This window comes from Acanthochromis polyacanthus, chromosome 12 (genome assembly GCF_021347895.1).
Source record: "Acanthochromis polyacanthus isolate Apoly-LR-REF ecotype Palm Island chromosome 12, KAUST_Apoly_ChrSc, whole genome shotgun sequence".
In the NCBI taxonomy this organism is placed as follows: Eukaryota; Metazoa; Chordata; class Actinopteri; family Pomacentridae; genus Acanthochromis; species Acanthochromis polyacanthus.
This window is the reverse complement of record NC_067124.1, coordinates 14037105-14063556: the sequence shown is the minus strand read 5'-3', so window position 1 is coordinate 14063556 and position 26452 is coordinate 14037105. Positions and strand designations below refer to the sequence as shown.

Below are 26452 nucleotides of genomic sequence, written 5' to 3'. Positions count from 1 at the left end.
TTTGGTTCCCGTGCTCAGTTAAAACACGTACTTTAGATTAATCTCTCCAAATACTAAAGAGGAAAAGTGACATCACTGAGAAAAAGAATCATTGGGCGAGCAAGTGAACTCACTTCGGTTTTCGAGGTGGACTTCTTAAACACGAGCGTTGCGTCAGCAGGACCACAGGCTCGGCTCGTGTGCTGTTCGTGGGTGAAAAATGTTTGCCTCGTGTTCATGGATGTCGTTCTCATTTTCACCGACTCACAGCAGCCTCACGGTCAATTGAACAGGATAGCGTGGGGGAGAGAGAACCTCAGATGCAGCTGCTGTTGTGAGTTTCTGTGTGCCACTTTCTTCCAAACAGTTTAACATTTCAAAACAAGCAAGTACAATGAGGAAAAGACTGGCTTCCAGATCCAGCGGGAACCAGAGGTGAAGTCTGGAGACATATGGACCAGCATAAGTGAGTCTCTACAGAATCTCTCAGCTGCATGCAGTCCAGATTGCATAATGAATATGCTCCAATGAACCACCAAAATCATTAAGTTCTGTAACTTCAGGTACTTAGCAGGAAAGTCTCAGTTGTATGGCAAGCAGTTGTAAAAGAAGCAGAATCCATTGTGTCTGACAGCAACTAGAGACTCAGATTTTGCCTTTAGGTTCCTGCTTTAAATACACAACTGCTCCATCCACTCACTGATAAACTCCAACAGAAAATGTCATATCAGCTTAGCCACTCAAACATGCTTTGATTACAATGCTTTTAATGTTAATAGTAGGCTATTTAAATGCAAAGCACTTGAGTAAATTGTACTTTTTACTTGTATTTCTCACCTGTTATTCTGTATGATTGCGTTTCATTGTTGTGTGCTTTTGATCTCGTTTCACAACCTTCTGGGGACAAATAAAAATCTATTCAAATGCAGCAGATATACACGGCTCAAAAAAATTAAAGGAACACTTTTTAATGTAGGTATTGCATCAAATCAGTAAAACGTGGGGTACTGATCTGGTCAAGTAAGTAAAAGAGGGGCTTTTTAGTCAGCTTCAGCTGCTTTGGTGTTCATGAAATTAACAACAGGTGCACTGGAGGGGTAACAATGAGACAACCCTCAAAACAAGATTGGTTTTACACATGAAGGCCACTAACATTTTATTCCCTTCTTGTGTTTTCTGACTGTTTTTCATTAGTTTTGCATTTGGCTAGGGTCACTGTCACTACTGGTAGCATGAGGCGATACCTGGACCCTACAGAGGTTGAAGAGGCAGTCCAACTCCTCCACAATGGCACAATGGTAATACGTGCCATTACCAGAAGGTTTGCTGTGTCTCCCAGCACAGTCTCAGGAGCATGGAGGAGGTTCCAGGAGACAGCCAGTTACTCGAGGAGAGCTGTCGAAGGTCCTCAACCCATCAGCAGGACAGCTATCTGCTCCTTTGTGCATGGAGGACCAGGATGAGCACTGCCAGAGCTCTACAAAATGGCCTCTAACAGGCCACTGGTGTGAATGTCTCTGACCAAATAATCAGAAAGAGACTTCATGAGAAAGGTCTGAGGGTCCGATGTCCTCTAGTTGGTCCTGTGCTCGCTGACCGGCACCGTGGAGCTTGATTAGCATTTGCTATAGAACACAGCCAATGGTGCACTTTGCTTTTCACACATAAGAGCAGGCTCATCATGAGCACACATGACAGACATGGAAAGGTCTGGAGAAGCCATGGAGAATGTTATGCTGCCTGTAACATGGTTTAGCATGACTGGTTTGGTGGTGGGTCAGTGATGGTCTGGGGAGGCATATCCATGGAGGGACACACAGACCTCTACAGGATGGACAATGGCATTCTGACTGCCATTAGGTATCAGGATGAAATCCTTGGATCCATTGTCAGACCCTACACTGGTGCAATGGTCCTGGGTTCCTTGTGGTGCACGGCAATGCCTGGCCTCATGTGGCAAGAGGATGCAGGCACTTCCTGGAGGATGAAGGAATTGACACCATTGACTGGCCCCAATACTCACCTGACCTAAATCCAATAGAATGCATTTGGAACATTATGTTTTGTTCCATTCAACACCATCAGGTTGCTCCTCAGACTGTCCAGGAGCTCAGTGATGCCCTGGTTCAGATCTTTGAGGAGATACCCCAGGACACCATCCATCGTCTCATTCGGAGCTTGTCCCGATATTGTCAGACTGCATACAAGCAGGAGGTCATGCAAACTTCTGAGTACCGTTTTGAGTTGCTGCCAACGAATTTCAGAAAGATGGACTAGCCTGCCACATCAGTTTTTCACTTTGATTTTGTCATTTAGCCCTCCTGGGGGGTTGATAATTTTCATTTCCATCAAACAATGTGGCATCTTTTCATTCCTAACACATTATCCAGTCCATATCAATGTAAATATCCAGTTTGTTTTTTCCCCACATTGAAATATGATGTGTTTTCGAAGTGTTCCTTTAATTTTTTCGTTCAGTGTAAATTGAAATTTACATGCAAAATAAGAGTTTTAAGGATTTTATTTTAACCCTATTTGGTATTAATGACCACAGTATAAACAATTAATAAATCTATGACATGCCGTTCAGTTTTAAGTGTCTATATTAATATTTTAGATCCCACCAGCTCTCAAAAATGTGCTTTTTCTTACCAATGTTGGGCTCCACTGTGCAGAATGATGTATGTGCATCGTGTTGTTTGCCCACTGATCTCACCTAAAATCTAAATATGATTTTGTAACATCACAACTAGTTGGAAAGCAGCTCAGGATTCAGCTCACATGGCCGTTATGTGGAGTGGATTTTAAAGATGTTGTGTATGCAGCAGGAAAAACCTTCACATACTTACTTTGGATTTTTCACTTATCTGACACATTATTTAGGTGGTATATTATGTATGTCATAACATAACTGATAATAGAACACTTCCTAATAAAATACTGTACTTTATACTAAAGTATTTAATTTATTAATATTTCATTTTCACTATTTTTATTTATGCAAATGTATTATTTATGTAAAAACATTTATTTCTCTTATAGTATTGGTTATTTTCTTTGCATTGCTTAGATTTGGGTGTAAATATAGTAATAAAGTCAGTATTTACGATGAACTGTAGCAAATGTTGAGGCATTTACTTGATAGATGAAGGTGTGTGACTCATTCAGTTAGTGGACCTTGAGTTTCAAACGACTTCACAAAGCTGACTTTTCAAATTCAGCATATAGTTCATTCCAGAGTTGGAGGACTTTTGGGCTTCAAAATGTTAAAAAATAAACCTTCTCTTTTACAATTTCCTGCTACATATTCATCAATAATAAGAAATAAACTATCAAAGGCTTGATTGGCTCAGCTTCCACATCAATGGTACCATTTTATTCCATGTTTTATTTGTTGTTTGCTAACCCTACTCTAATCACAGTAACAGGGTTGCTAATTCATGCTAATGTTAGCTTTTTCTCAGGAGTAGAAGCTAGATATTTAGCTAGCTGTTACTGCTGACCAAGAGCATTATTTACTGATGTAAAAAATAAAGAAAGAAGTATTTTGAATTTGTCTTGTCCTGATAATATGCACAACAGTGTTGCATGAGGCAAAGAGACATTCAATGAAGGCTGACAATGTTCGGAAAATATGAAAAATAGAAGAGAGGACATAAATTTGCACTACTAGTTCTTTTGGGAAACCGTTTGATGATGTCAATTCCAGCGTTTCATGTGATTAACTGTCTTGTTCTTCTACCAACTATAAAAAGGGTTTTGATAACAAGTTTTGCATGCATGTTGTGGGACATATGTGCCATGCATGACAATTATTTAAAATGTTGATTAAAGAAAATGTTCTCACAATTACAAGAGACATCAATGAAAAACACAATGCCAAAGGAAGAGGTTTAGGTTTAATTTTAACTGTTTTGAGATTCAATTTGGTCATTTAAGGGGGAACTCCACACATATTTTGTATTTTAAAAAATAATTTCAAACGTTTTTTCTCCTAGTTTTTTTTTTTTTTTTTTTTAGATCTGGTCTCAGGACAGGTAAATGCACACAATAACTGCAAGTTTTAGTATTTTGTCCATTTTATGGGTGGGACGTGAAATGTCCTCCAATTCTGGAATGACCCTTATACTTGTAAAATGTTTAAAGTTTGTCTGTAAATGATTTCTGTGTGTATAAACTGTTAAATGTGTTGTGTCATTTGTTCATGCATCAGATATGAGTCGGCTATCTTCGATGCACCTGTAGGTTTCCTGTAAACTACAGAGAGTGAAGAACTCTGAGCTGGTCGACCACAAAGCCAATCAACTTTAATAAAATCAGCGTACATCTTCGGCCCACCGCTGTGTGATAACCACCCAGACTCTCCACTCATGTTACAAACTGCATCGTCGCATTATGTGTGTCATGGCTGGCGGGTTCTGTTTACGTACAAACCTAATAATTCCTCTCCTCAGCCTATCTGCTGACCTGCACGGTGTTTCCTGAGGAGGTGAAGTGGCGCACGTGGAGCTTAAAAAAAACATCACTGCTTTCTTTGACAATTGAGTTGAGTCACGAGAAGACATCTCCTCAGTGATTTACTATCATTACATCTGGTTTTAAGTGACTATACATGCACATTAACCCTCATGTTGTCCTGCGGGTCAAAATTGACCCGATTTAAAGTTTGAAAATGTGGGGAAAAAAAAATTTTCACAGTGAAACTTCTGATATTCACATTTTCAACATTTTTTGAACACTTTTTGGTGACAAAAGAAATGTTAAAAGTGTTTCTTTAAGAACATTCACTAAAAAAAAAAAAAAATCAACCAAAATCCAGTGAAACTCTCTGGATTTTGGTTGATTTTTATGTGAATGTTCTTCAAGAAAATATCAGAAGTTTTACTGATATATATGGAATTACTTTAGATATTTTTTTGGGAAGATTTTTACTCATTTTTAAAAAAAAATATTTACAAGAATTTTCTTGCCAAATTTGGGGGATTTTTTTTTTAAATAAAACTTTTCAGGGAAATTTTGCAGGAATTATTGGAATTTTCTTCCTGAAGGTTTTGCATATTTTTTAGAAATTTGGGGATTTTTTTTTCAGATGAGGAAACAATATTTTTTGGTGCCCATAAATGAAGACAACAGGAGCAACAGGAGGGTTAAACATATATAAACACATGGTTTAAAGGGTTATTTCCCTTGATTCTCACACACTAAACCTCCACTTCCAAAATCTGCAATACAGGGTTTTAAAAATCATTTATTGATTATTTATATGGGTTGAATATAAAAGTTACCTGTAAGAAAGCTGTCAAATTTGAGGTTTGACTCCTGAAACCTCATCATTTGTCTTCTAATACCCTGTTATTTCATAAGAGGCAAATATTTTATCATCCATATCATTCCTTACCAAGGCCGTACACAGGTAATGTCATGATTTATATTACTGTGGAGAAATGTGAAAACACAACAGTAGTTTGACTCCCATGCACCTCCACTCTATTGCCCTTGAGCCCTGCCGTGACTACATGATTCAGTCCAAACTACTTTACACTACAATCAAAACACTGTCACTTTAAATACCATCTGAACCTCTGTCGCCGGTGTTTGCGCTCTGCAGGGGGGAGCCGTGCCTCGGTGGCTTCACACAATGCTGCCGGTTCTGCTGACGGCATTTAAAGGTTTGTAATTCCTCACACACCGCAGGATTAGGGACAGTGGAGGCTGTGCCCCCAGTCAGGCCTCAAGGGCAACGGTGGCCCGACGGCGTAGCTGCAGAATCACAAACGACGCAGACTCAGAAGCCACCGCTCCAAAGCCAATCAATACCTGCTAGGAAGAAATGCCTCTCATCACAGGACACATCAATCACAGGCGCAGGTGTGCCTGTCAAAGTAGCAGATACCTTAATTAACAAATATCAACTGAGCCCTCTGTGGCGAATTAATATTTCCCATCCTGCCAGCATGTCAGGGAAACATGTTGTGATTCGAGTAAGAAATCATTTCCGGCTCGAGTGTCGCTGTTCCAATAAGCGTTTATCATGTTGGTTGACTTGTAATTATTCTTAATGACATTGTGCCGATGACAAGCAGGAGCACTACAAGTTATTACTCGACCAAGGCAAAGCTGATGACAACTTAAATAACATCAGCCGTTGAATTAGATGACGCTGTTTAACCACAGGTCGAGGAAGAACAACGAAGCACGCAGAAAGATGGAGCCGCAAAGTAATTATTGTACAATGAACTGCACACGGGCGCAGTCTATTACATGGAGCAGCCATCATTCAGCTTCCTGTGGCCGCCCGGAGTAGACGCTGTGCTTCTTTTGGTTGGAAGAGCAATTCTAAGATATGTGACACTCTGCAGAGGATCAACACCAAAACAGCTTAGGGCTACATTGAAGGGTTTTTTAGCTGATGCTCTCATGCAGAGGGGATTTAAAGAGCTGTTCAAGGACACGTCTGGTTACTGATCAACATGCTGCACAATGCTGCATCAACCAGTAAATGATGGTTTGGCTCAGGATGAACACAGGTCTGCTTAGGATGACACTTTTTAAATGTGTGTAAGGAGAACTGAAATTTCCCTTCTGGGATGTGTATGTGTCTTGAAATATAAATGCATGGTCATTTCTGTCTAATTGACAGCACTGCCAAGAAATTACTACCCAAGTAGAAGGGTTATTCTTTGAAGCTGGTGGTCAGCATGATCAATAAAGATCAATACAATTCAACTATATTTACACTTGGACAGACACCATAGCCTGCCTCTCAGATTGGTAAATACATATAATAACTACTGATTTTGATTTTATTTTATTTTATTAAAGTGTCATGCACATTTGTGCCCAGCCCACATGGGCTTACAAGACACTAACAAAAAATACATAAAAATACATAGTGTGGCTGCAGACCACAACTTATAAGGATAGAACTTATAACTAAGTGGAAAAGATCTTATCCACAAAGCGAAGCACATAATTTGAATGTGTTGAGTGCTTTATCTATCATTAAACTCAAGGCATCCCCACTAGCCTCCATTATACTTTGGTTTAGTGCTAATTAAATGTTTTCTAGGTAAACAACATACCTGCTAAATATTAGCATGGACTACACCATGAGCACGTCAGTATGGAGACATTAGCATTCAGCTCAATACAATCAATATGCATGTAAAACTTCTGCAAACTTACTGTTGCAAAGTCCACAGAAAACGCTGCAGCTTACATCTCTAAAAGGCCTAATTTTGAAGTTCAGGCTTCTCTTCCATTACTTATTTACATCACCATGTATTACATTTGCATAAGGCCTGCCTTCAGGCTAGTTTGGCACGCTGTCAAACAAAAAAAAAAAAAAAGAAGAGTCTATGGCAAGCTGTGTTAACATTTAATAGCTATGCTGGATAAATACAGCAGATTCCAATCCGATTTTTCATTGTCAAAACATTTCAATTATCTACAGTGACATTCGTCTGTCCTGCTTTTCGCATATCCACATCATTTTGTTTTTAGGTCAAATGATGTCCCTTTAAATGTTTCTGTGTGTGTGGGGGGGGTGGGGGTGGGGTTCTCATTACATCTGCAGCTATCTGGAAATTATGATGAGCTGCAACTCCAGTTTCAAGAATCTATAGTTTCATCTCTCAATATATCTTTTATTCAACATATATACGTTGGCAGGATGACATTGGACCTGAAATTAAAACTTATCAGAACTACGTTGGGGACATCTCAAACTGAAATTTCACCAAGTTAGAATGTAATTAACAATGTCTTGAGTTTTGATTAGGCAGAATGATGCTGCTGTTAGCTGTAGTTACATCAGAAGCACATAAAATTTGACTACAAGTCTCTAATGGCTTCACAAACGCCTTGCTGATGAGCTTTTCCTATTTCATGTCATTTTATTATAATCTGTTCTTTCTGCTAACGCTGTTGAAATGCTTTGCCAGAACAACATCCAACACATGAGCAGCATCCTGCACAAGAGGTCAGACTGGCATTTGAGACATATGAAATTATTTTGATGGGTCAAAATTAAACGATGGATATTTCTGTTGGTTCGACTAGTTAGAATAACAACACAGACATCTAAGATAATAGTCAAAATTTCATTGTTGAGATCAGAAATTTTTATTCCAGATAGTCAAACTCAGCTAATAAATATTGGAACAAACTGCCATAGCAGTTTATTTCCTCATTAAAGATGCTTCTGCTGGGGGATACATCTCGACGTTCATAGATTTGAGGATACAATCTGTAACTAGCTGTCTCTGCTTTGTTGGGTCATCTGATCAATCAGAGCAGAATCTGTTTTTCTGATTCGTCCTTAAAGAGGCAAAGAGTGAAAACAGTATCTTAGACAGAACGTGAGTAGAAGACTTGCACCACTGTAGAGAATGAGAAAATAGAGTTCTTTAAACATTAGAGCAAGTTAACACATCCCAGTAGATGCCAACAATAAAATGATGGATCTATAAATGTGTGTAATACGAGGTCTTTAAAGAGCTGGCTGTGATTTGTAAATGTATTTTTAATTGCTACATTTAGCTGGGACTCCTAGTGAACACTGAGGGGTTTATCCTGATGAAACAAGCAACAAGGACTTGAGTTTTAATGCCAGTAGAACATGGTGACATCCTGAAGACAGAAATGAGAAGCTGCTCTGTCTAATGCAGTCAGTTATGTTCAGTAAGATCATTGATTTCCTGCTGATTTCATGTTTACAGTAAGACCTCAAATCCATCTGCATGGCTTCAATAATTATTGTTGAATAGATCTTGACAGTACATCCATGATATTCTCTTCCTATCATAAGCCAGCAAACAGAAGGTCGGCATATTGATAGAAATAAAATGAATTTATTGAGTAAAGTTTCTGAAGAACGCAAGTGATGTTGGTCAACCCTGTGATTGCTGAACTATATCTGTGCATTCCTGTAAAACATTCCAACTTTATGATTGCTCAACTTTTTCTTAAATGATTCATTATCATCACCAACATAACTTGGATTCATTCCTCATAAACCTTTTTATAAAGGCCCTTTTCTGAAAAACACTTCAGAAACACTTCATTGGTTCCCTTGTTGGCAATTTCTCTGTAATTGTCTTATGAAATAATTTATAGATTTTTGATGAGACACACTCCGCTAAAGAAGAAATGACACAAAGTGCATACGACAGGTTCTCCCTGTCTGTCATTCTGTGCACCTGCTGTGTTTTCTTCAAAACTCAAACAGCAGCAGCAAAAAAAAAAAAAACTTAGCTTCAAGCCAAGGTTCACGATCGGGACTCCTAAAGATAAACAGGTGCTAATTGTTAGCAGTGTAGAACAAGGGCAGAATCTGGTGTGTTGTGTCGTTCCACTTCCACGAAAACATCAGAAATCAAAAGGTAATTTCGAGCAGGGAGACTGCAGGCTGTGGAGGGGGGTTACAGCAACGTAGCTGGCATTTGATTTGACACCTTTCCCTGATATAAGTAAATCATTGTTTTTACCGTGTGAAGCAACACACAGCAAACCCACTGATAATTGAAGTTTCCTGCTTGATGTTTGGACTGCAGAACGAGAAGCATGTAGCAGTAAAATGAAACTTCACTACTGTGCTGTATAATTATCTTTGTATTATGAGCAAGCTCCAATTCAGCATAGTAATGTTTAGTAGAAAATCAAATCTTTTGTACAGCAAAATTCAAAACAATGTCCAAGAATGTTCACTACAATGTGCTACAATTACCATTAAAAGCAGAAGATGGAACAACTGTGATAAAACAAGGAGACAGAGAAGATGTGGAGATGCAAGACTTTTATTTAAATGATAGACAATTTTGTATCCAAGTTGGAATCAGGCATAAAAACAGATGAATAGTTAGAAAGCAAATGATGGCAGATGCCCTTCCAGTCGTCGCCAAGTTGGTTTTGCATCTCGTTAGCTCTTCTGCTACCCTCCATCCTTTTCGGAGATTGTTCCACTCTTTTGCATCTTGTCTAGTTGTGGCCTTGGAGCGCCTCCGCCATGAACAGCTTCCCGAGATTCTGCGAGGTGAACTCCTTCACATTCTGGCAGTAGTTGTTGATTTGCCCTGTTGGAGGGTAGCCACAAGCATCCACGCGCCCCGACACCGAAGCACAAACACACACCCACGCAAACATGCACAGAAACACGCATACATACATGGATACACATGTATTTTTTTCGCACACAAACAAGCGGGGGTGGGAGGGGAAACAGCAGCAAGACATCAAATTAGTGGCTAACGGAGGAAACGGAAGCATTGGAATGTTGTCAAAAAGGCGGAGGAGAGCTGAGCGGGTGAAAACAGCAGGGAAAGAGGCGGTCGAGTTGGAGATTGAGTCAATAAACTTTAAATTAATGTAATTTCAAGATAATGGCGGAGATAATTACAAAACAGAACCTGAGCTCCTGTGAGGGGAGCAGAGGCGGCTGATGGAGTTTTGAGAAAGAGCGGGGAGGAGGGTGTCTGGTGTTGATGGTGAGCGCTGGCCGTGCACGATGAGCGCTCGTGTGTGTGTGTGTGTGTGTGTGTGTACCTGCAATAAGCAGCGTGTCCATGCGTGGTGGCGGCTGGGGGGGCTTGAACATTTTGGTGATGTCCTCCTCAGGCAGTGGCGGCTCTCCTCTGCTCTGCCGCTGGGCGTTCTCCTGCTGCCGCCTCTGGAGGTACTGGAGGGGACACGGGAAGGTGGAATTAGCAGTGACGAAAGAGGACAAAAACAAAAAAGAAATAGCATGGAGAGAGGGGAGTGTGGAATGGGAATGGATAAAAGAGGAAGGGAAGTGAGATGGAGGTGAGAAAAGACAGGATGAGCATGTGAAGTGAGGAGAAAGGGTGAAATAATGACGACAGGAAGGGGAGGAGTGGGAGGAACAGAAAAGTAAGGAAGTCGGGAAGAGGAAAAGGCAAAGTAACGGGAGGAGAGAGATGTGTAGAGGAAAGCACAAAGTAGCAGCAGATAGTAAGAGTAAAAAAAAAAAAACAGGCAGGCAATGGAAACAGTAATAGAAAGGAAGTGAGACGTAGAGAAATGGTGATGGGGAGAGAAAAAGAGGAGTTATAAGTGCTGACAGGAATGGAGTGATTTGTGGAGGTCTGACAGTCGGTAAATCAGCGAGGTGCCGGGTCTCTGGAGATCCTAAAAGCCTTGTTAATTTGGCAAGACGGCGGAAAGACTGACACAGACCGGTGGAAGAGGAGTGTGTGGCAAACAAGGGGGGAAAACGCAGTGGGAGCAACTGGAGTGCTTTCAACCAGACATCCCACAACGCACCTTTATGGGTGACTGAAGCTGGCAAAAAGTGCTAAGATAAACAATATGAGGATGAAAAATAGAACTCTCTGCTCAAATGAAACATCTCTATTTTGATTTTTTTCTCGCCAATGTGTCACAGCATGATCGAGTGGAATCACAGTGTATAATTGTGTGCCAATTCTAGAAACAATCTGACACTGCTTTTCATATATAGTATACGTATAGAGCGTCTGGAAGTATTTTAAAGAACAAATATCAAACAATCTCCTTCATATCAGCACAGCAGAGGCACCTTTAGATGCTGTTTTCCACCAGTAATTCTTAAATAAACTCCTCAATCGCTGTCATCCTGCATCGGTACTTTGTGTGAACAGCAGTTTTTCCACCTCCTGCTACAAAGTGTGAATTGGACTGCAGTCTGGACTCCTGTGCGGCTAACGCTTTGAGTTTGAGGTTGATGTCTTGGTAGAAAATAATCCTGTCCAAGCAGGTCTCGTACAAACTGCAACCGGACACCTCGGTATTTTGCTGTATTTATTTTACCCTCCGCCTTCACAAGCTCTTCAGGGCTGCTGCTGAGAGGCATCGCCACAGCAGGCTGCTGGAACCAACAGGCTCTGTGCTGGGGATGGTGTGTTTCTGAAAATGCGAATCCTTCGACTTATTACTTGAAATCTCATAATTACCTGAGCCAAACCAGAACCAAATTAGAGCTACTAGAGTCTATATTATGGTCTAATCAGATCTGGTGCGTAGTTTATGTGTAAATCTGTTTAATATCCAATTTATCCAAACATACTAACAGTGCTAATCTCTTGGTGAGATAACAATCGCTGCAGACTGGAGCCAATGTACAAAATCTCTGCTAATAATTGACAATTACTGTTTGCGTTTTATTTAAAGACAGAAATGGACAGCTATTATTTTTAGAGTCCAGCAGGCTTCCAAATATTTATTTTTGGTTTAGGAGATGAAAACAACTCAATTATTTTTACAAATTAATCTTTGAATCATATAAATGAATTAGTTTTGGATTTAGTTTAAAGACGACTTCACAATGCTTCTCCGGAGAATATTATCATGTTTTCAGCTCTTTTCTAGCAGAGCTGCTTATTAATTGATAAAGTATCACGTTGCTGCTTGTGTTGCTGTTTTCTCTCTCAGGGTCTGTTTGTGTCGACCACATTTTGGATTACGTGTAATTATCTTCTGGTCCCCTTCGGCTCGGTTCTCCTGTATTTAAAAATTAATTTTTGCATGCTTTTCCACCGGTCTCTTTTTAAATTGGGGTCCAACCACCTCTGCATCACACCGCTGATGCTTCAACCACTTTATTTCAGTCTCTCAAATGTCTTTGGCTTTAAGTGATGACCTTTTTTTCGCCGGATTTCTCTTTGGTTTTGCATTTAATTAGCATCTACCACAAACAAATGCACTCTTCAACCGTGATTTGTCTTGCCTTTCTTGTGTTTACTTGTTGTTCAATGTAAAACACAGTATTCTAAGGTTCATAAATAATGCTGTTACATCTTAACTATAGATGAATTCTATTTTGACCATAAATCTTAATTGCTGAGTTCACGGGATTAACACACTGCACCAAACCTAATCTGCTGCAAAGGGTTGGCTGCCTCTGTGAAAGCCAGAAAATGAATAAATCAGGTGGAGTGAGACGTACATATCCTGTTACAAAGACTAACTTGGCCACAGATTGTGCCTGGGAACTGGCTATTTACGAAATTCCGCGGGCTGCAAATGAAAAATGGAGCTCTCTCAGCACAACGCCTTTTTGCAACTTTCTATGATGATTAATAAGGTTCCATTTGTCCAGGAAGCAGCAGGGTCAATAGCACAAGATTACATGGAGCAAGTACTGTAGATGTCTGAAAGGTTTAATAGAGGCTCGCTTTCTTTCTCCCCATGTGAGCTATTTGTTCATTGTAGAGAATCGTGTGAAACATGGAAAATCTAGACACTATTAGAGGGACTGTCTGCAGGATTTTGTGTATGACATGAGGCTGTGTGTGCGTGTGTGTGTGTGTGTGCGTGTGTCGGGGGTAAGGCTGGGGGTGCTGCGATGATGAGAAGGTCAGTATGGAGATGATGATGGATCATAATGGCTGCAGTGTGTGATGGCCCTGCGGGTGTGTGGATACATAGGCGTGTTTTTCTTCTACGTGTGCATACGTCGGGCTACCTTTGGTCGCAGTTGCACGTTTGCTGGAAGTGCGCCTCAAATGTGTGAACGTAGCTGTTAGTTTATCCGCTGTCGGCTGAGATGATGATGACTCGGCCCGGATCAACATTAATACTTCAGACGTTTTCTCATTTCCACTTGCGGAGAGTAACGGCAGAATAACGGAGTTGTTTTGATGTAGGTGAACGTTCGAGCACACACCAGTGAGTCACCTTGCGCCTCTGTGCTTCCGTTTTTCCTGAGTCATGTGCGTGACCGTTTGTGTTTGCATGCGTTGCCGGATGTTTATGATGCATCTGGCCGAGGTTGTAGTTGCAGATGGTGTGTGACTCACTCCTTATCTGTCTGTGTATGTTTTGTTCTGGTCTCTTTAGCGCTTCTGGCTGACTTTGCGCTTGTAGGTGGTGTGAGCATCTTTGCGTCTTTACACACGAGGCACAGTTGTGTTTGTTTATTTGTGTTTAACAAAGTGCACCTGTTTGTGCTTTTAACCCTCACGACCAGACGAACACGTTTGCATCCAAATTTGTATCCTTTCTTCAGAGCTGAATTGCACTGGAAGGATTTTTCGCTGGTGCATCGTGCATCAACTTGACCTTTCCAACAATGCTGGGAACCTGTCAGTGCAACAAAGCATTGGCATGAAAAATAACTTTGAATTTTTCTGGTTTGGCACTTTTGCAAGCAGGCCATTCACTTCAGCGAATCAAATAATGACATTCATTTTCTGTTTGTCACCAAGCACACATTTTTCGCAATTTCTAAGTCATAGAGCTTCCTAACATCATAGTTCTCACACTGCCTGATTCCAGACAATGTTCCCGACACAATTATGAAAGGCTATCTCTACTGCCAGCATTTCATGATCAGATACATGTAAATACACATAAAATCTTCATAATGCAAAATGCCTTTTTCCCTTGGTGTCATATTAATTAATTAAAAATCTGGACAGCCGGTTGTTATGGAAAAAAACCAAGATGCAATGTGTATTTCTAGCCCTTGTGATGATAAGAGCTTTTAATTAGAGATAGCAAAATTAACTTGAAAGTGGCAGATGACTCACAGGGTTCAATGAACTTGTGAGTTTGCAATGTGCTCGGACAGAGCAATAGAGGGTTGTGTCTTGCTCATTAGAATTGAGAAAGACTTGATTTACTAATAACAGTATTAGGTTCTCATCTATCAGCTCTCCCTGCGTGTCAGCGGTGTTTTAACTGTTAACCTACTTGTCTTCCCGTAAGCATTAATGCTGCAGTGACTGTATCCCAGGATCAGCCTGAATAGTGATGAAAACAACTTGTTCCTTGACAGGAAAAATAATGCAGCAGATGGAGGAGAAGGGTGTCTGAAATGGAAGTCATGCTGATCTGCTGTGGGCAATCAGCAACTGCAGTGAGGTGAGTGATGATAACACGATGACAGATGTTACAACTTTAACATCAGTCATTCTTATCACATTTGTGTAAACTCACAACAACAGAAATTACTTTTAAACCGGCCTGTGTCTTTCCTTGAAGTTTCTTGGTGCTGATGTTGGTGGTTTTGGTGATTTGCTTATTGCCCACAAATTTACATTTTCGAGTCAATGCAGCCTCTGTTGGTAAATTCCCTGGCAAAACTCTGCAGAACAACTCTGGAAAACTGCCGTGGTCATGCTCATACGGTGAAAAAGTTTCACCTGTTTTTTTTTCATGCTGCTTTTTGTGTGTGGACCCCCGACTGTGACAGTAGAGTGTCCTCCTTCAAATGACTGAATCTGCAGTGGGTTTTTGTTGTTCTTTCCTCCACAAAGGCTTGAATGTGATGTTAGATATTCTGACAGAGTTAAGGTCCAGAGCAAAACAGCTGAACTCAGAACACGCCAACCTTTGCATATATTTGGCTTTTCAATGACATCTAACCTGCTGTACAGATACCGTGTGTTGGAATTACACAATACAAATCCCACGTTCAGCACATGAAGCACTCAGATATAAATGTTAGTAAATGTTTATAAACTGCATATTTGACATTTGCTGTTTATTGTAGTTACTGCTGTGTGTCCTCAGTGGATCTATGTACATGTATGAGCCTGAAGGATCATATTACTGTGTGTGTTTGTGCTACCCGGTACTTCTGCTGCTTGCCTGCTGTGATTATAGCTGCAATTGGTTGTGTCCATGTTTGACAGAAATATACCCGCTGGGTTCCTGCTGAGACTCTGGCTGAATGCCCGTGTGTGTGTGTGTGTGTGTGTGTGTGTGTGTGTGTGTGTGTGTGTGTGTGTGTGTGTGTGTGTGTGTGTGTGTGTCTTATATGCATGTTGGAGAGCTGAGGTTTCTGCCTCATGGTGTAGGTGGCATGTGCACTTTGGTCCCTCTATAACGTGTATAAGTGTGTGTGTGTGCACATGTGCGCATGTGTGTGTGTGTCTGTGTGTGAGAGATTTACCTGGTGCTTCTGCTGCTGTTGCTTACTCAGGTTGCGGCTGTAGGTGTTATATTTGACAATGTCTTGGCTCATGTCATCCACTCTGTCCATCAGAAGCTGAAGGCTCTTCTCCAAGTGGTTGCTGGAAGAAAAATTGTCAGGATGTCATTCAAAAAGTTCTCGTACCGTGAGATGCAATGACATGCATTGTGCCCGCATTTTACAGGCCACTAAGGCTATCTTCACCATTTCACTTTATTTTAATTTTACTGTTAAATGCGTTAAAATAGAGATTTTGTTTTGAACACTTTGGCTCTCTTTCCCCCATGCACTCAATCACACACCATGCCCCGGCCATCAAGAGCAATTTGTGGTTCAGAGTCTTGCTGAAGGACACTTTAACAAGTGGCCAGGAGGAGCTGGGGATTGAGAAAGAGTCTGAACACCTGTGGGAGATCTGAGAAAGCCCCTGAGCCACAGCTGCCCTGTGAGTCTGTTAGTCCTGGAGGAGGAAACTCTATTTTGTTATGCTTCCTGAAGGTCTTTGCTGAATAGTGCATCAAAGGTCTGTTGCAAATGTGCCACCTCTGCCTATTTGAGAATAATGTTTCAAATGCCACAACAATAAGGCTTTTAAATCAGGTGTCTTGGAGTTACTTCTTCAAGTCAACTCAGATAATGTCATCTTAGACTCATCCTCTTCCCTTTGACACTAAACCCACAAAGCACACTGAACTGAAAACACGTATAGTCCATGTCTTCCATCTATTCTGTGCTAATCTTTGATTCACCCCCCAACCACAATACGTCTGTCATGAAACCTCTCAGACCTCAGGACTGTTCCTCTTTCTGCTCTGGTATCACATCCCTCATCTTTCCCCAACACTGCCACGCTGACAACATCCACAACACAACGCTACCAGCATCGCTCCTCTCCCTCCTCCCATGAGCCCCACTTTTAACAGGATGTCTCACTATTGCCTTAAGTTCAACCTCGACAAGGCTGCAGTGTTCTACTTTGTGTCGCATCCCTCTTGTACGTTCCTCTGTGGAGTTATATTGTTTCATTTATGAATGTTTGGGTGCTACATAATGCAGCATGTACTGTGGGAAAGCAGACTCTTACTGTTTATTTAAATGACAACCATACCCGCAAGAACTGCCAACACTGTGTATATTTTGGCTGTGTGCTGCCTTGTGCTGATGTAACTGTGTTTTATGTGTGTTTGTGTCAACATGCAGAGGAAGAGTGGAAAGTGTTTTTACTTATTTTCCCCTCTGCTGTGAGATTTTTTTCAATTAATAGCTTCAGAAATCAATATTCCTCTCTTACTCTTTTGGCTCCTCACGCTTTCTGTCTTCTGTAACAAGCTAAAAAATCATCAAGAAAGTCAGTCTCACTCTCTTAGACTGCAAAGTCTTAAATGAAAACCAAAACAGTAACTTTTGCCGTTGTTTGGTTTGAGAAATTCAGAAACTCGTGTCCCGTGAGAGTAGAAATGGCCTGAGCTGTACACATTCTTCTAATCAATTTGTTTTGTATTCAATTCTTCTGCTCTCTGCAATTCCAATGAAATGCAAATGCAGTCACCTTTTAGAAAGTACTTTTCTTTTACTTTTTGCAAAGTTTTTGATGTAAATTTAAACTCAATTTTGAATGATGAATTTGGAATTTTCCCCGTAAAGCTAAACCTAAAACCACTCACTCAATTCATTACTTTACAAAGGCCCTTTTGGCATAAATTAAAGCTTTCAGTCTTCTTGGGTGAGTCTCTACAAGCCTGGATTTCCACAGTTCATCCTACTTTTCCTCGAAATCCTGTCAAGCTTTATCAGACTGGATGGAAAGCGTCTGTAAAGCGCTATCTTCAGGTCTCTCCACACATGTTCTGTGAGCTTTAAGCTTGAGCTTTGTCCGGGCCACTAAAGGACACTCAGAGATCTGCCCTGAAGCCCTCCTGCATTGTCTTGGCTTTAAATTCTGGTTCACTGCCATGCTGAAAGGTGAACCATCGCCTCAGTCTCAGGTTTCTGCTCTCTAGAATTTCTCTGCATTCATGCTTTCCTCAATTCTGATTCGTCTCTCTGTCCCTGCCAGCATCTCTACGTCATGATGCTGCCACCACCGTGCTTCACTGTAGCGGCGATATTAGCCTGATGATGAGCAGTGCCTGGTGTTCTTGGCAGTCACAGATTTTGAAATCTTGTCTGAATAGTTCAGTTTGTGACTCATCACATCTTATTCATTTCTCTCATGCTTACAGAGTCCTTTCAATAAAGTTCTTTATTGACTTCTAGTGGTCTCAAACTTCTTTAGTTTCACAATTGTTCAGGTCACTGTGCTCCCAGGAATACTTAAATCTTTAAAAATTGTCTTTCTACCCTCTCCCTGACTTACACTGAAGGTGCAAAGAGCCAACTAGCATTTTTTGACACTGCAAAATCATTTTTGTATTTGAATAAAAGTGGAAAGTAATTAGTGATATTTAACAACTATTAGAATAGTTATAAACACCTAAATCTAATGTTGGTGAATGTTTTGCATAAATTCAGCATTAAACATGTATAACCAAAAACATAGCAAAAAAAAAAAAATCACTTTAAATTGCTCTCTCTCTCCAGTGTGATACCTACAACGGCAGTACAAAGGTTCACTGAGCAGTGAGCAAAGCATATAGGTGAACTAGCTAATGTACTGCCACAGCTAATCTCCTCCTATCAAACTAATTCTGCTTCGCATACTGCAAATTCAACAGAAAAACTGAAGAATTTTATTTGCTGAACACTATATTGGGATTCAGGTCCACCCCTAATTTATGCCTCACCACAGTTACATTGTTTGGTCTGAAGAGCCTTCCTTGGACTTCATGGCTCAGATTCATCCTGACATTAGAACAATGTGAATCTTACGTCTTTCTACACACAGTTCAGTGCATTTCTAGACTCTAATAAGTCAATTCTGTTTGCCTCAGGTGGTCCTAGACAGATCTCAAGGCTTATAATTGTAAATAGACAAACAATTTGGAGTGCCAGAGGGATGAGGTTTAAATACTTTTGTCAGGAACAGATTTCGGTTTTGGATTTTTAACATGTTTACAAAAAAAAAAACAACTAAAGACATGTTTTCAGTTTGTCATTACGGGCTATTGGCATTTAACTGTTGGAAAAAATGTAATCACATTATATAAATGTATATTGCAAATAAAAGAAAGGGATTTCAGTACTTTCAGAAACACTGTAGGGCGCACTTGCATTTTACTGCTGCATTAGCCACCGGTATTTAGGCAGTGTCAAAAAAATGAAATAACATCTGTGGAACTAAACGAGTGCATAAAATTCCAGATTCCCACATCTTTAAAATATATGCACATCCTCAAGACTTATGATTTTTCTCAGCTTAGCATCGGCTGCCATCAACGGCAAACACCTTAATTACATTTACATGCAAACACACACAGAGAAACCACAGGCACGCAGATAACTGTATGAACACTGCTGATGATTTATAGTTCCGTTCTCACTTGCCATGACAAACTGTGACATTATCTATATTGCAATTTTGCACCTGCGTGAGGTGTGAGTTAATTGAAGTGATCAAATAATTTGTTTAACCGCCTGCCTTTTGTCCTTCTACTGCAGACTTTTAGGCACAAAGTGTGTACAGATGAATACAGCAAATTGGTTCTAATCAGATTTAACTACTTCAAGCGTTTCACTTTTAACATTTAGAATCAAAATAAAAACATCTCATGAAAATTGCATGATGTTCAGTAACCTCACAGTCATTTCCATAATCTAGACTGCCTGAACTATTTCCAGTACAGCCATGTTTGCCTGCAAGGACTGTTGTGTGATCAGTTTGTCAACCCACGGCAGTAAACATGAAAACTGATGGCCCAGGACCAAATCTCGGCATAACACTTTCCTACTGTGTCCCTCTCACTGTGTCAGAATTGATTTTCGCTGACGAAAGCCCATTTAAGACTATTTCATCAAGCAATATGGTGGATAATTTGTGTGGTGTGCATGCATAATATATGCGAAGGAAATCATTTAGTCGGAGCAGGATCCTTCAAAACATCTGTCGTTTATGGATGTGTCAAATGCTTGATCTAGACAGTGTGTGTGTGTGAGAGAGAGAGAGTGGTATTTGGTGCAATGTACTGGATTTTGTTTCATTTAGTTAGTGTCCTTTGTTGTTGATTGTGGCTGTGTGAGATTTGGAGAGCTTGTTTAGCAGCAAATGACAACAACAGGGAACTTTGACAGTAGAGTTAAAATACTCAATTTAACAAAAAAACAGCAGTCCACACACAAGTTTTTTTTTTTCACGACATCTCACTGTCACTATCAGGAGATCTAGTTTTCCAAGTTGTTTCTGAGCATGTTCAGTTTTTACCATACGTTCACAAAACCCTGACTGTGTGCAACAGTCACACTACTGCTTTAAAGTTTTTCTAAACACACAAATCTTGAATGCTTATAGTCACACATGGTTATTTAAGCTGCACACTGAATAATACACTCGACACTATGCAGCGCCTGGCCATAAAACTCCAAAGAGTTAAATTATTCAGGCAGGTCAGTGAGCTTTCCGATCAATACTGAATTAGAAATCAAAGTCTATCTAGGGATTTCCTATCATCACTCATTCTGTTTTAAGGCCTGGCTCAGTGGCAGCCCAAACAGTGTACCGTATGCGTGCTCGCGCCCACATGCTCATATTCACACAGGACAACAGAGGACAAACTCTAAAACTGTATTGATGTCGGAGCAAAAATTGGCTGACATTCAGTAAATTGAAAGTTCAGAGGGGAGTTGCTTAACAAAGCTGCCAAGGAAATGACTTCCATTCTTCGAATGAGCGTTTTGTTCTGATGGAGTCTTTTTAACTGATGGACTGCGGCACAACATGGACTGCTGGCTTTCTTCTGTAGCTGAATAAGTTGCTACAAATAGGACAAGAAATCCACTATAGATAACACTGTTCCAATGTAAGTGTCTAGTTTTATCTGGTAAAAAATGCAAAGATAAAAGCATGCATAAAAAGAGATTTTCAGACAGATTTGTGTTGCATTTGGAACAAATGCCGACACCTTTTGTGACTGAATACCCTATAGCTCATTCATTTCAAGTTGAAATCCATCTATCCCTGCTTCCTGCCCATTATCATTATTTCAGTGCAAAAAGGAGATGGAACTATCAGAAGAGGAACTATTATTGGCATCTGTTCAAAAATACCCCCCTCTAAAAGTCTATCTCAATGGATCAAGTTTAGTCTTTTTTCCTCCATTCACAGAAACATTTCTGTCACCTAAATCACTTGCCTCACTTCCACAGCTAAGTTTTACAATTCTTCTCCTGTCTACCTACACTCAGACCCCTTAACCTTGTTATTTCAGAGTAGTCTAGTCTGGAAAGTCGTGTTTACATACTCTTTCATTGTCCAACACTATAATGCCGAAAGACAAATATACGGATCAGACAAGGACAAGAGGGATTGGACTGAACAACTTGGCACAAAAGGCAAAAAGCAAATATGAAGTTTAAAGGATGATGATTTATATTTCACTGTCTGAGTAAGAAATTTTAAAGATGTGTGAGGACCATGAAAGAAACCCACACGAGAAATGCATCGTGACCTGACATAAATGTAGTCAATTTTGTAACATTGCAAATATGGCGACATTTCAAGGCTGTTTGAGGGGAAAAAGGCTCCACAGATGAATTTACATTCATGCAATCCATCACCACGATCAACATCATCATCTGTGGTAAGAACAACCCTGGTCGCCAGAGTGAAACTGCACTCACTCAGCCTTAGACATAGATGACATTGATAAATGAGGCTGCAGATTGGAAAATGAGACAAAAGGAAAAACATTAAATAAAACCCATTATCGTTTACTTTTTTTTGAAGGGGTGGAAATGAGGAGAAAAGGGTGGGGCTGTCAGCAGAAGATGTAGAGCGATGGACGCTACAATCCAATACAAGGACGAAGCTGCGCAGCAATCTGACAACTTCAGGAAACAATTTCATCTTGCCAGACATCCCACCGACGGTCATGAAGGGAAACCAATGGGGAGGGCCGCTCTGCTTCTGCTCCATTTCAGGCGATATCAAAAGCTATGCTTCAACTTCAGTGTAGTAATTTGAAAAAAGGGAACAACATGCAAGAAAGGTGACATTTTCTCCTTCAGTCTATTTGGCAATTTGTACCAAATTACTGGTGTTAGTGTGAAGTTAGGCTGGCCACTCACATGCATTTATATGCTACCGCTGCATGTCATTAACTCAGCGTCTTGTCCTCTCTGTCCTCCATCTCCTTGTACCTTACTGCAGGTCTCTCTGGCTCTGGAGCTGCATGTTTCTGATCTGTGGGTATTGGTCTCACCAACCTGCCCGGTGTTTATTATTTATCGTTTCTTTCCTCTCGCCACTCTCCCGTCACTTCAACCAATCGAAGCAGACAGCCACCCACCCAGAGTGGTTCTGCCCGAGGTTTATTCCTGTTAGGAGTTTTTCTTCCCCACTGTTTCCAAGTGTTTGCTCGAGGGGGAATTGTTGGGTTTCTCCCCATAATACTGTAAGGTCTTGACCTTACTAAGTCAAGTGCCCTGGGATGACATATGCTATGGCTGGGCGCTTTATAATTAAAAATGAATGAAACTGAATCCATTCTACAGAGCTGTGTACACAGCAGCCTTCATTAAGTCATGGCTCACTTGTGTTAAAGGACACAGATGAGAACAATCACAACTCCTGACGTGCTTCACTGCAGTGTGCAAGTGAGCAAAGTGTGTTTTGCGCCGGAACAGTGTGTAAATCAGCACTATGAGTCGTTATTGTGCTAATTTCTCACACCTGCCCCTGGGAAGCTTTTTGATTAGCAGCTTCACAGCTGTTGCTCCACTTGCAGCGGTTTATCTCCATAAATGATTGCTGATAAATTCTCCTGAGACTGATGCTGAGAGCCTCTGAGACATAAATGCGAGACGGAGAGAGCGAGGCAGTGAGTTGATACAGTGGGGTGATATTTGTTCGTATTGTGCTCATTAGTGATGGAACACCAAGTATGACGGCAGGTTCTGGTTTTAGAGACACATTTGAATAAATATGCCGCGACATTTAGACGTGGCATTTGTTGTACCTATGGTAGGACTGGATATCCCAATCAAACATCCAATAATATCCCAGGGGGACAAGTTGGTGAAATCCGATAAGTGGTCAAACATGTAAAAACTAGAATATGTCTGTCGTCAGTTATCCAAACGGTAAATTACCGTTAAGCTTTGTTTTATCCCTGAAAGATCCACCATGCAACAAGAAATCTTCTACTGTCGTGTGAAAATATTTCAATGATTAGCAAGTCAACACATTTTGTTTTGAGATGTCCTCATACTGTATCACCCATCTGGCACAACTGTGCTGTCATTTTAACACAGGTTTAAAGGATTAGGCTGCTGGTAATTCTCATCTTCTTTAATAAAACCAACACTTCCAATGAAAAGACGAAAACCAACAATGTGTCCAATTTACAACTACTGAATGTGGAACCACAGTCTCATAACTTTTGCTAGTGTGCCATAGAACTCCATTATCCTCTTGAAACTAATAAAAACACATAAAAGAGCCACAGCGCTGCATTAGGTGACACATTGCTTCATTATAACAATGAGACTGTGTAGTTTCAGGTTTACAGACTGTATATTTTTCCTCCCCTGTACAGGATGTTGCAGATGCACTGAATCTGGCCGTCTTTCATGAGTATTATCAGCTCCATACTCAACCGTGTCCAAATGATCTGAGTCTGACCATGACAGGGCACTTTTCCTAAAGCAAACTAACAAAGAAGAGAAAGCACAGTCCTGTTTCTGTGACCATTTACTTTTCAGAGATCAAAAATGCTCTCGCTGGTATTAGCTCATGGTGTTATTTGAAGGTAAAACCGACAGAGCCGTATTCATTGTAACGGAGAAATATGTCATCCAATGTAACAATATGGCTCTTTAATGGGTTTTAAAAGACAACTGCACAGAAGTGTGGGCTTTGGCTACACAATCTCGCTGCTCGATAAATTCATTGTTGGATTTGGTCTTTCACTGGATATTTGTGATAATAATAAAAAAACAATATTATTCCAGCCTTCCTGAGCAGAATCTGATGTGTCGTGGTGGTGGGGGGTTGTGGTAGGTGCGTGGGGGGGTAAGCATAAGGCAGAATACATCAATAGACTGCTTATTCTTTCTTTCAACATGGTACCTTTTAGAACAGTGAAGAAGACGCAGATTAATGCCCGAGAGCTCCCTAATGTCAAATCAATTTTAATTTAGAAGAAGCTTTAAGTCATGTCTGTGAAAGCAGCTTGGAGGCTTAAAGAGATACCATGATAGGGTTTCAAAGCTACTGAGATGGTTCTGAAAAGTGCCTACATTCTTCAGAGGAGGATTCACAGCATTATGGAAACTATACGCAAATGAATCAAATTAAGCCGGCAATTTGTTCAGAGTGTTATTCTATGTGGTGATGCAACTTCCATCAATAACCTATTTTCCTGGATTTGATTGTAGATTTTTCTCAGAGCCTCGGGACACACAATGACGGTTGTTAATGATCTTAGTGTGTTATTAAAGGCTCAATGATGTGAAAATCATATTGTGCTTTGGTATGCTTTATAAAAATGAAGGCATGAAATAAAAGCTGTGAAAATATGAAGATGATCAGTACTGAGACTCCTTAACAACTAGACAGTCTCAAAGCTTTGCACGTTGGAAAGAGCGTTGTTCAGTTGCTATGTGGAAACAGTCGTCAAGTTAAAAACTTGCACTGCCTGCTTCTTCAGAGGAAAGCTATTCCCAATGAGCAGCCTCTGCTAACTCTAAAAGGTCTAAAACATGACCAAAGCACTGCTAGCATTCTGTTTTTGGCTGCAAGAGCACACATAAGCCTCCATGAACACTAAATCGCTTTTGTTTGTCACTGGCAATGTCCTCACAACAATAGAAAATCCATAAATACAGCATATTGTGCAACTAACGCCATCATTAGCTTCGATTGTAAACCCACAGATCTGAGCTCTGTGGAAAATATGGAAACTTAAACACCGATTTAAAGCCAATAAACAAGAACTGGGTGGGTTTCTGTATTTAAATGTCACCTTCTGTGCTTCAGGGCAGCCTAATCTCAACCGGTGTTTACATCTGTTTGCTTCTGTCCAGCTGTATATGCGCACATTTACTGCTTTTTATTACAACCAAATTCCCAAAGTAGCTGTACTCCAGCAGTCACTGCATTTCCAGATTTCCAAGCTGTTAATCTGCATCTGAACTACAACTTTGTTTCACAAAATCACCGTACGACGACAGTGATGATGGCTGCGAATTCAGCTACATTTAGACATGAAATGATCACTCAGGGATAACTTAAAAGCGACACAGTGTCTTTTTCTCACTGTTTATTCGCTCCACTCTGCCACTCACTAAACAGGGCAGATGCAGAGTCTCCGTTTCTGGAAAGGGGCGTAGACAGCAGCAGATTATTTAAAGCTACGGACACAATAACAGCCAATTTAGAACAAGGCCCAAACCAGTGGTTATACTACTCTGGAAAAATGAGACATCTTTGCAGTATTTTGAACAGAAATCAAGAGACTTTTGTAAAGCTTTCATTAATTTCCCAATAATGGCACATTAAGGGGGCTGCTCGGTGGTTAGTGCCATCGCCTTACAGCTAAAAGATCCCCGGTTTGCTTCCCAGCCTGGGATCTTCTGTTTAGTGTTTGCTTGTTCTCCCTGTGCAGCATGGGTTTTCAGGCAGCCCCAGTACAAAAATATGCAAAGGTTAATTGGTGATTCTAAATCTGTAGGTATGAATGTGAGCGTGCTTGTTTGTCTCAATGTGTAGCCCTGTGATAGACTAGCGATTTATCCAAAGTGTCCCCTTCATTCACCCTAAATCAGCTGTGATAGGCTCCAGTCCCGCCGTGACCTTAACAAGGATTAACGTTAAAAGACTTTAAAGTAGAAAGACTGAAGGGCTTCCTATAAATCTAACTATGAAAATCTTTTCATGTACAATGTAAGATTACCAATTTGCAGGTTGTGTCAAAAAGGAGCATTTAAACTTTTTGGTGGGGGTTTGGGGGACAGTGTTGGATTTTATTCTGTGAAAACAAGATCAGGTCTAAATAGAAAATGAGCTGATTCTGTTAGATCACCTACAAGTTCCCTGCAATGTCAGCATTAGATTAAAACTGGTACGGTGGGAGAGAGGGTGTGAGGACAGATGTTAACAAACCCCCACAAGACCACGCAGGAACATTTTGCACACTTGTCCCTTGAGGGGAAAAAAACAGTTTCAAATAACACAGTTTTTTTTTTTTTTTACTACGAAGCTACTCGGCCTTGGGTCCTTTGGGTAAATGGTTGCATGAGCTCATGTCTGACCTGCTTGAGAGGTTGAGCAGTTCATGCTTGTCGGCGACCGTGGACTTGTCCTCCAGCTCCCACATCAGGACGCTGATGAGGTGGGAGTTTTTGATGACGATGGGCACCTCCTCGAACATATGCTCAAAGCCAATGTTGGCTTTCTTCAGACTGGGG

General features: G+C 40.6%; 1 protein-coding gene across 1 annotated transcript in view; it reads right to left on the bottom strand.

Moving 5' to 3' along the window:
• Positions 1-9760: 9760 nt before the first annotated feature.
• Positions 9761-26452, bottom strand: part of LOC110948718 (eukaryotic translation initiation factor 3 subunit H) — a 61668-nt gene continuing 44976 nt past the window's right edge. The window contains exons 5-8 of the mRNA XM_022190400.2: positions 26297-26446; positions 15872-15992; positions 10522-10654; positions 9761-10052 (exon numbers count right to left, since the gene is read on the bottom strand). Coding sequence (XP_022046092.1) covers positions 9958-10052; positions 10522-10654; positions 15872-15992; positions 26297-26446 — 499 coding nt within the window. The 3' untranslated portion in view covers positions 9761-9957. The remainder of the gene's footprint in view (positions 10053-10521; positions 10655-15871; positions 15993-26296; positions 26447-26452) is intronic.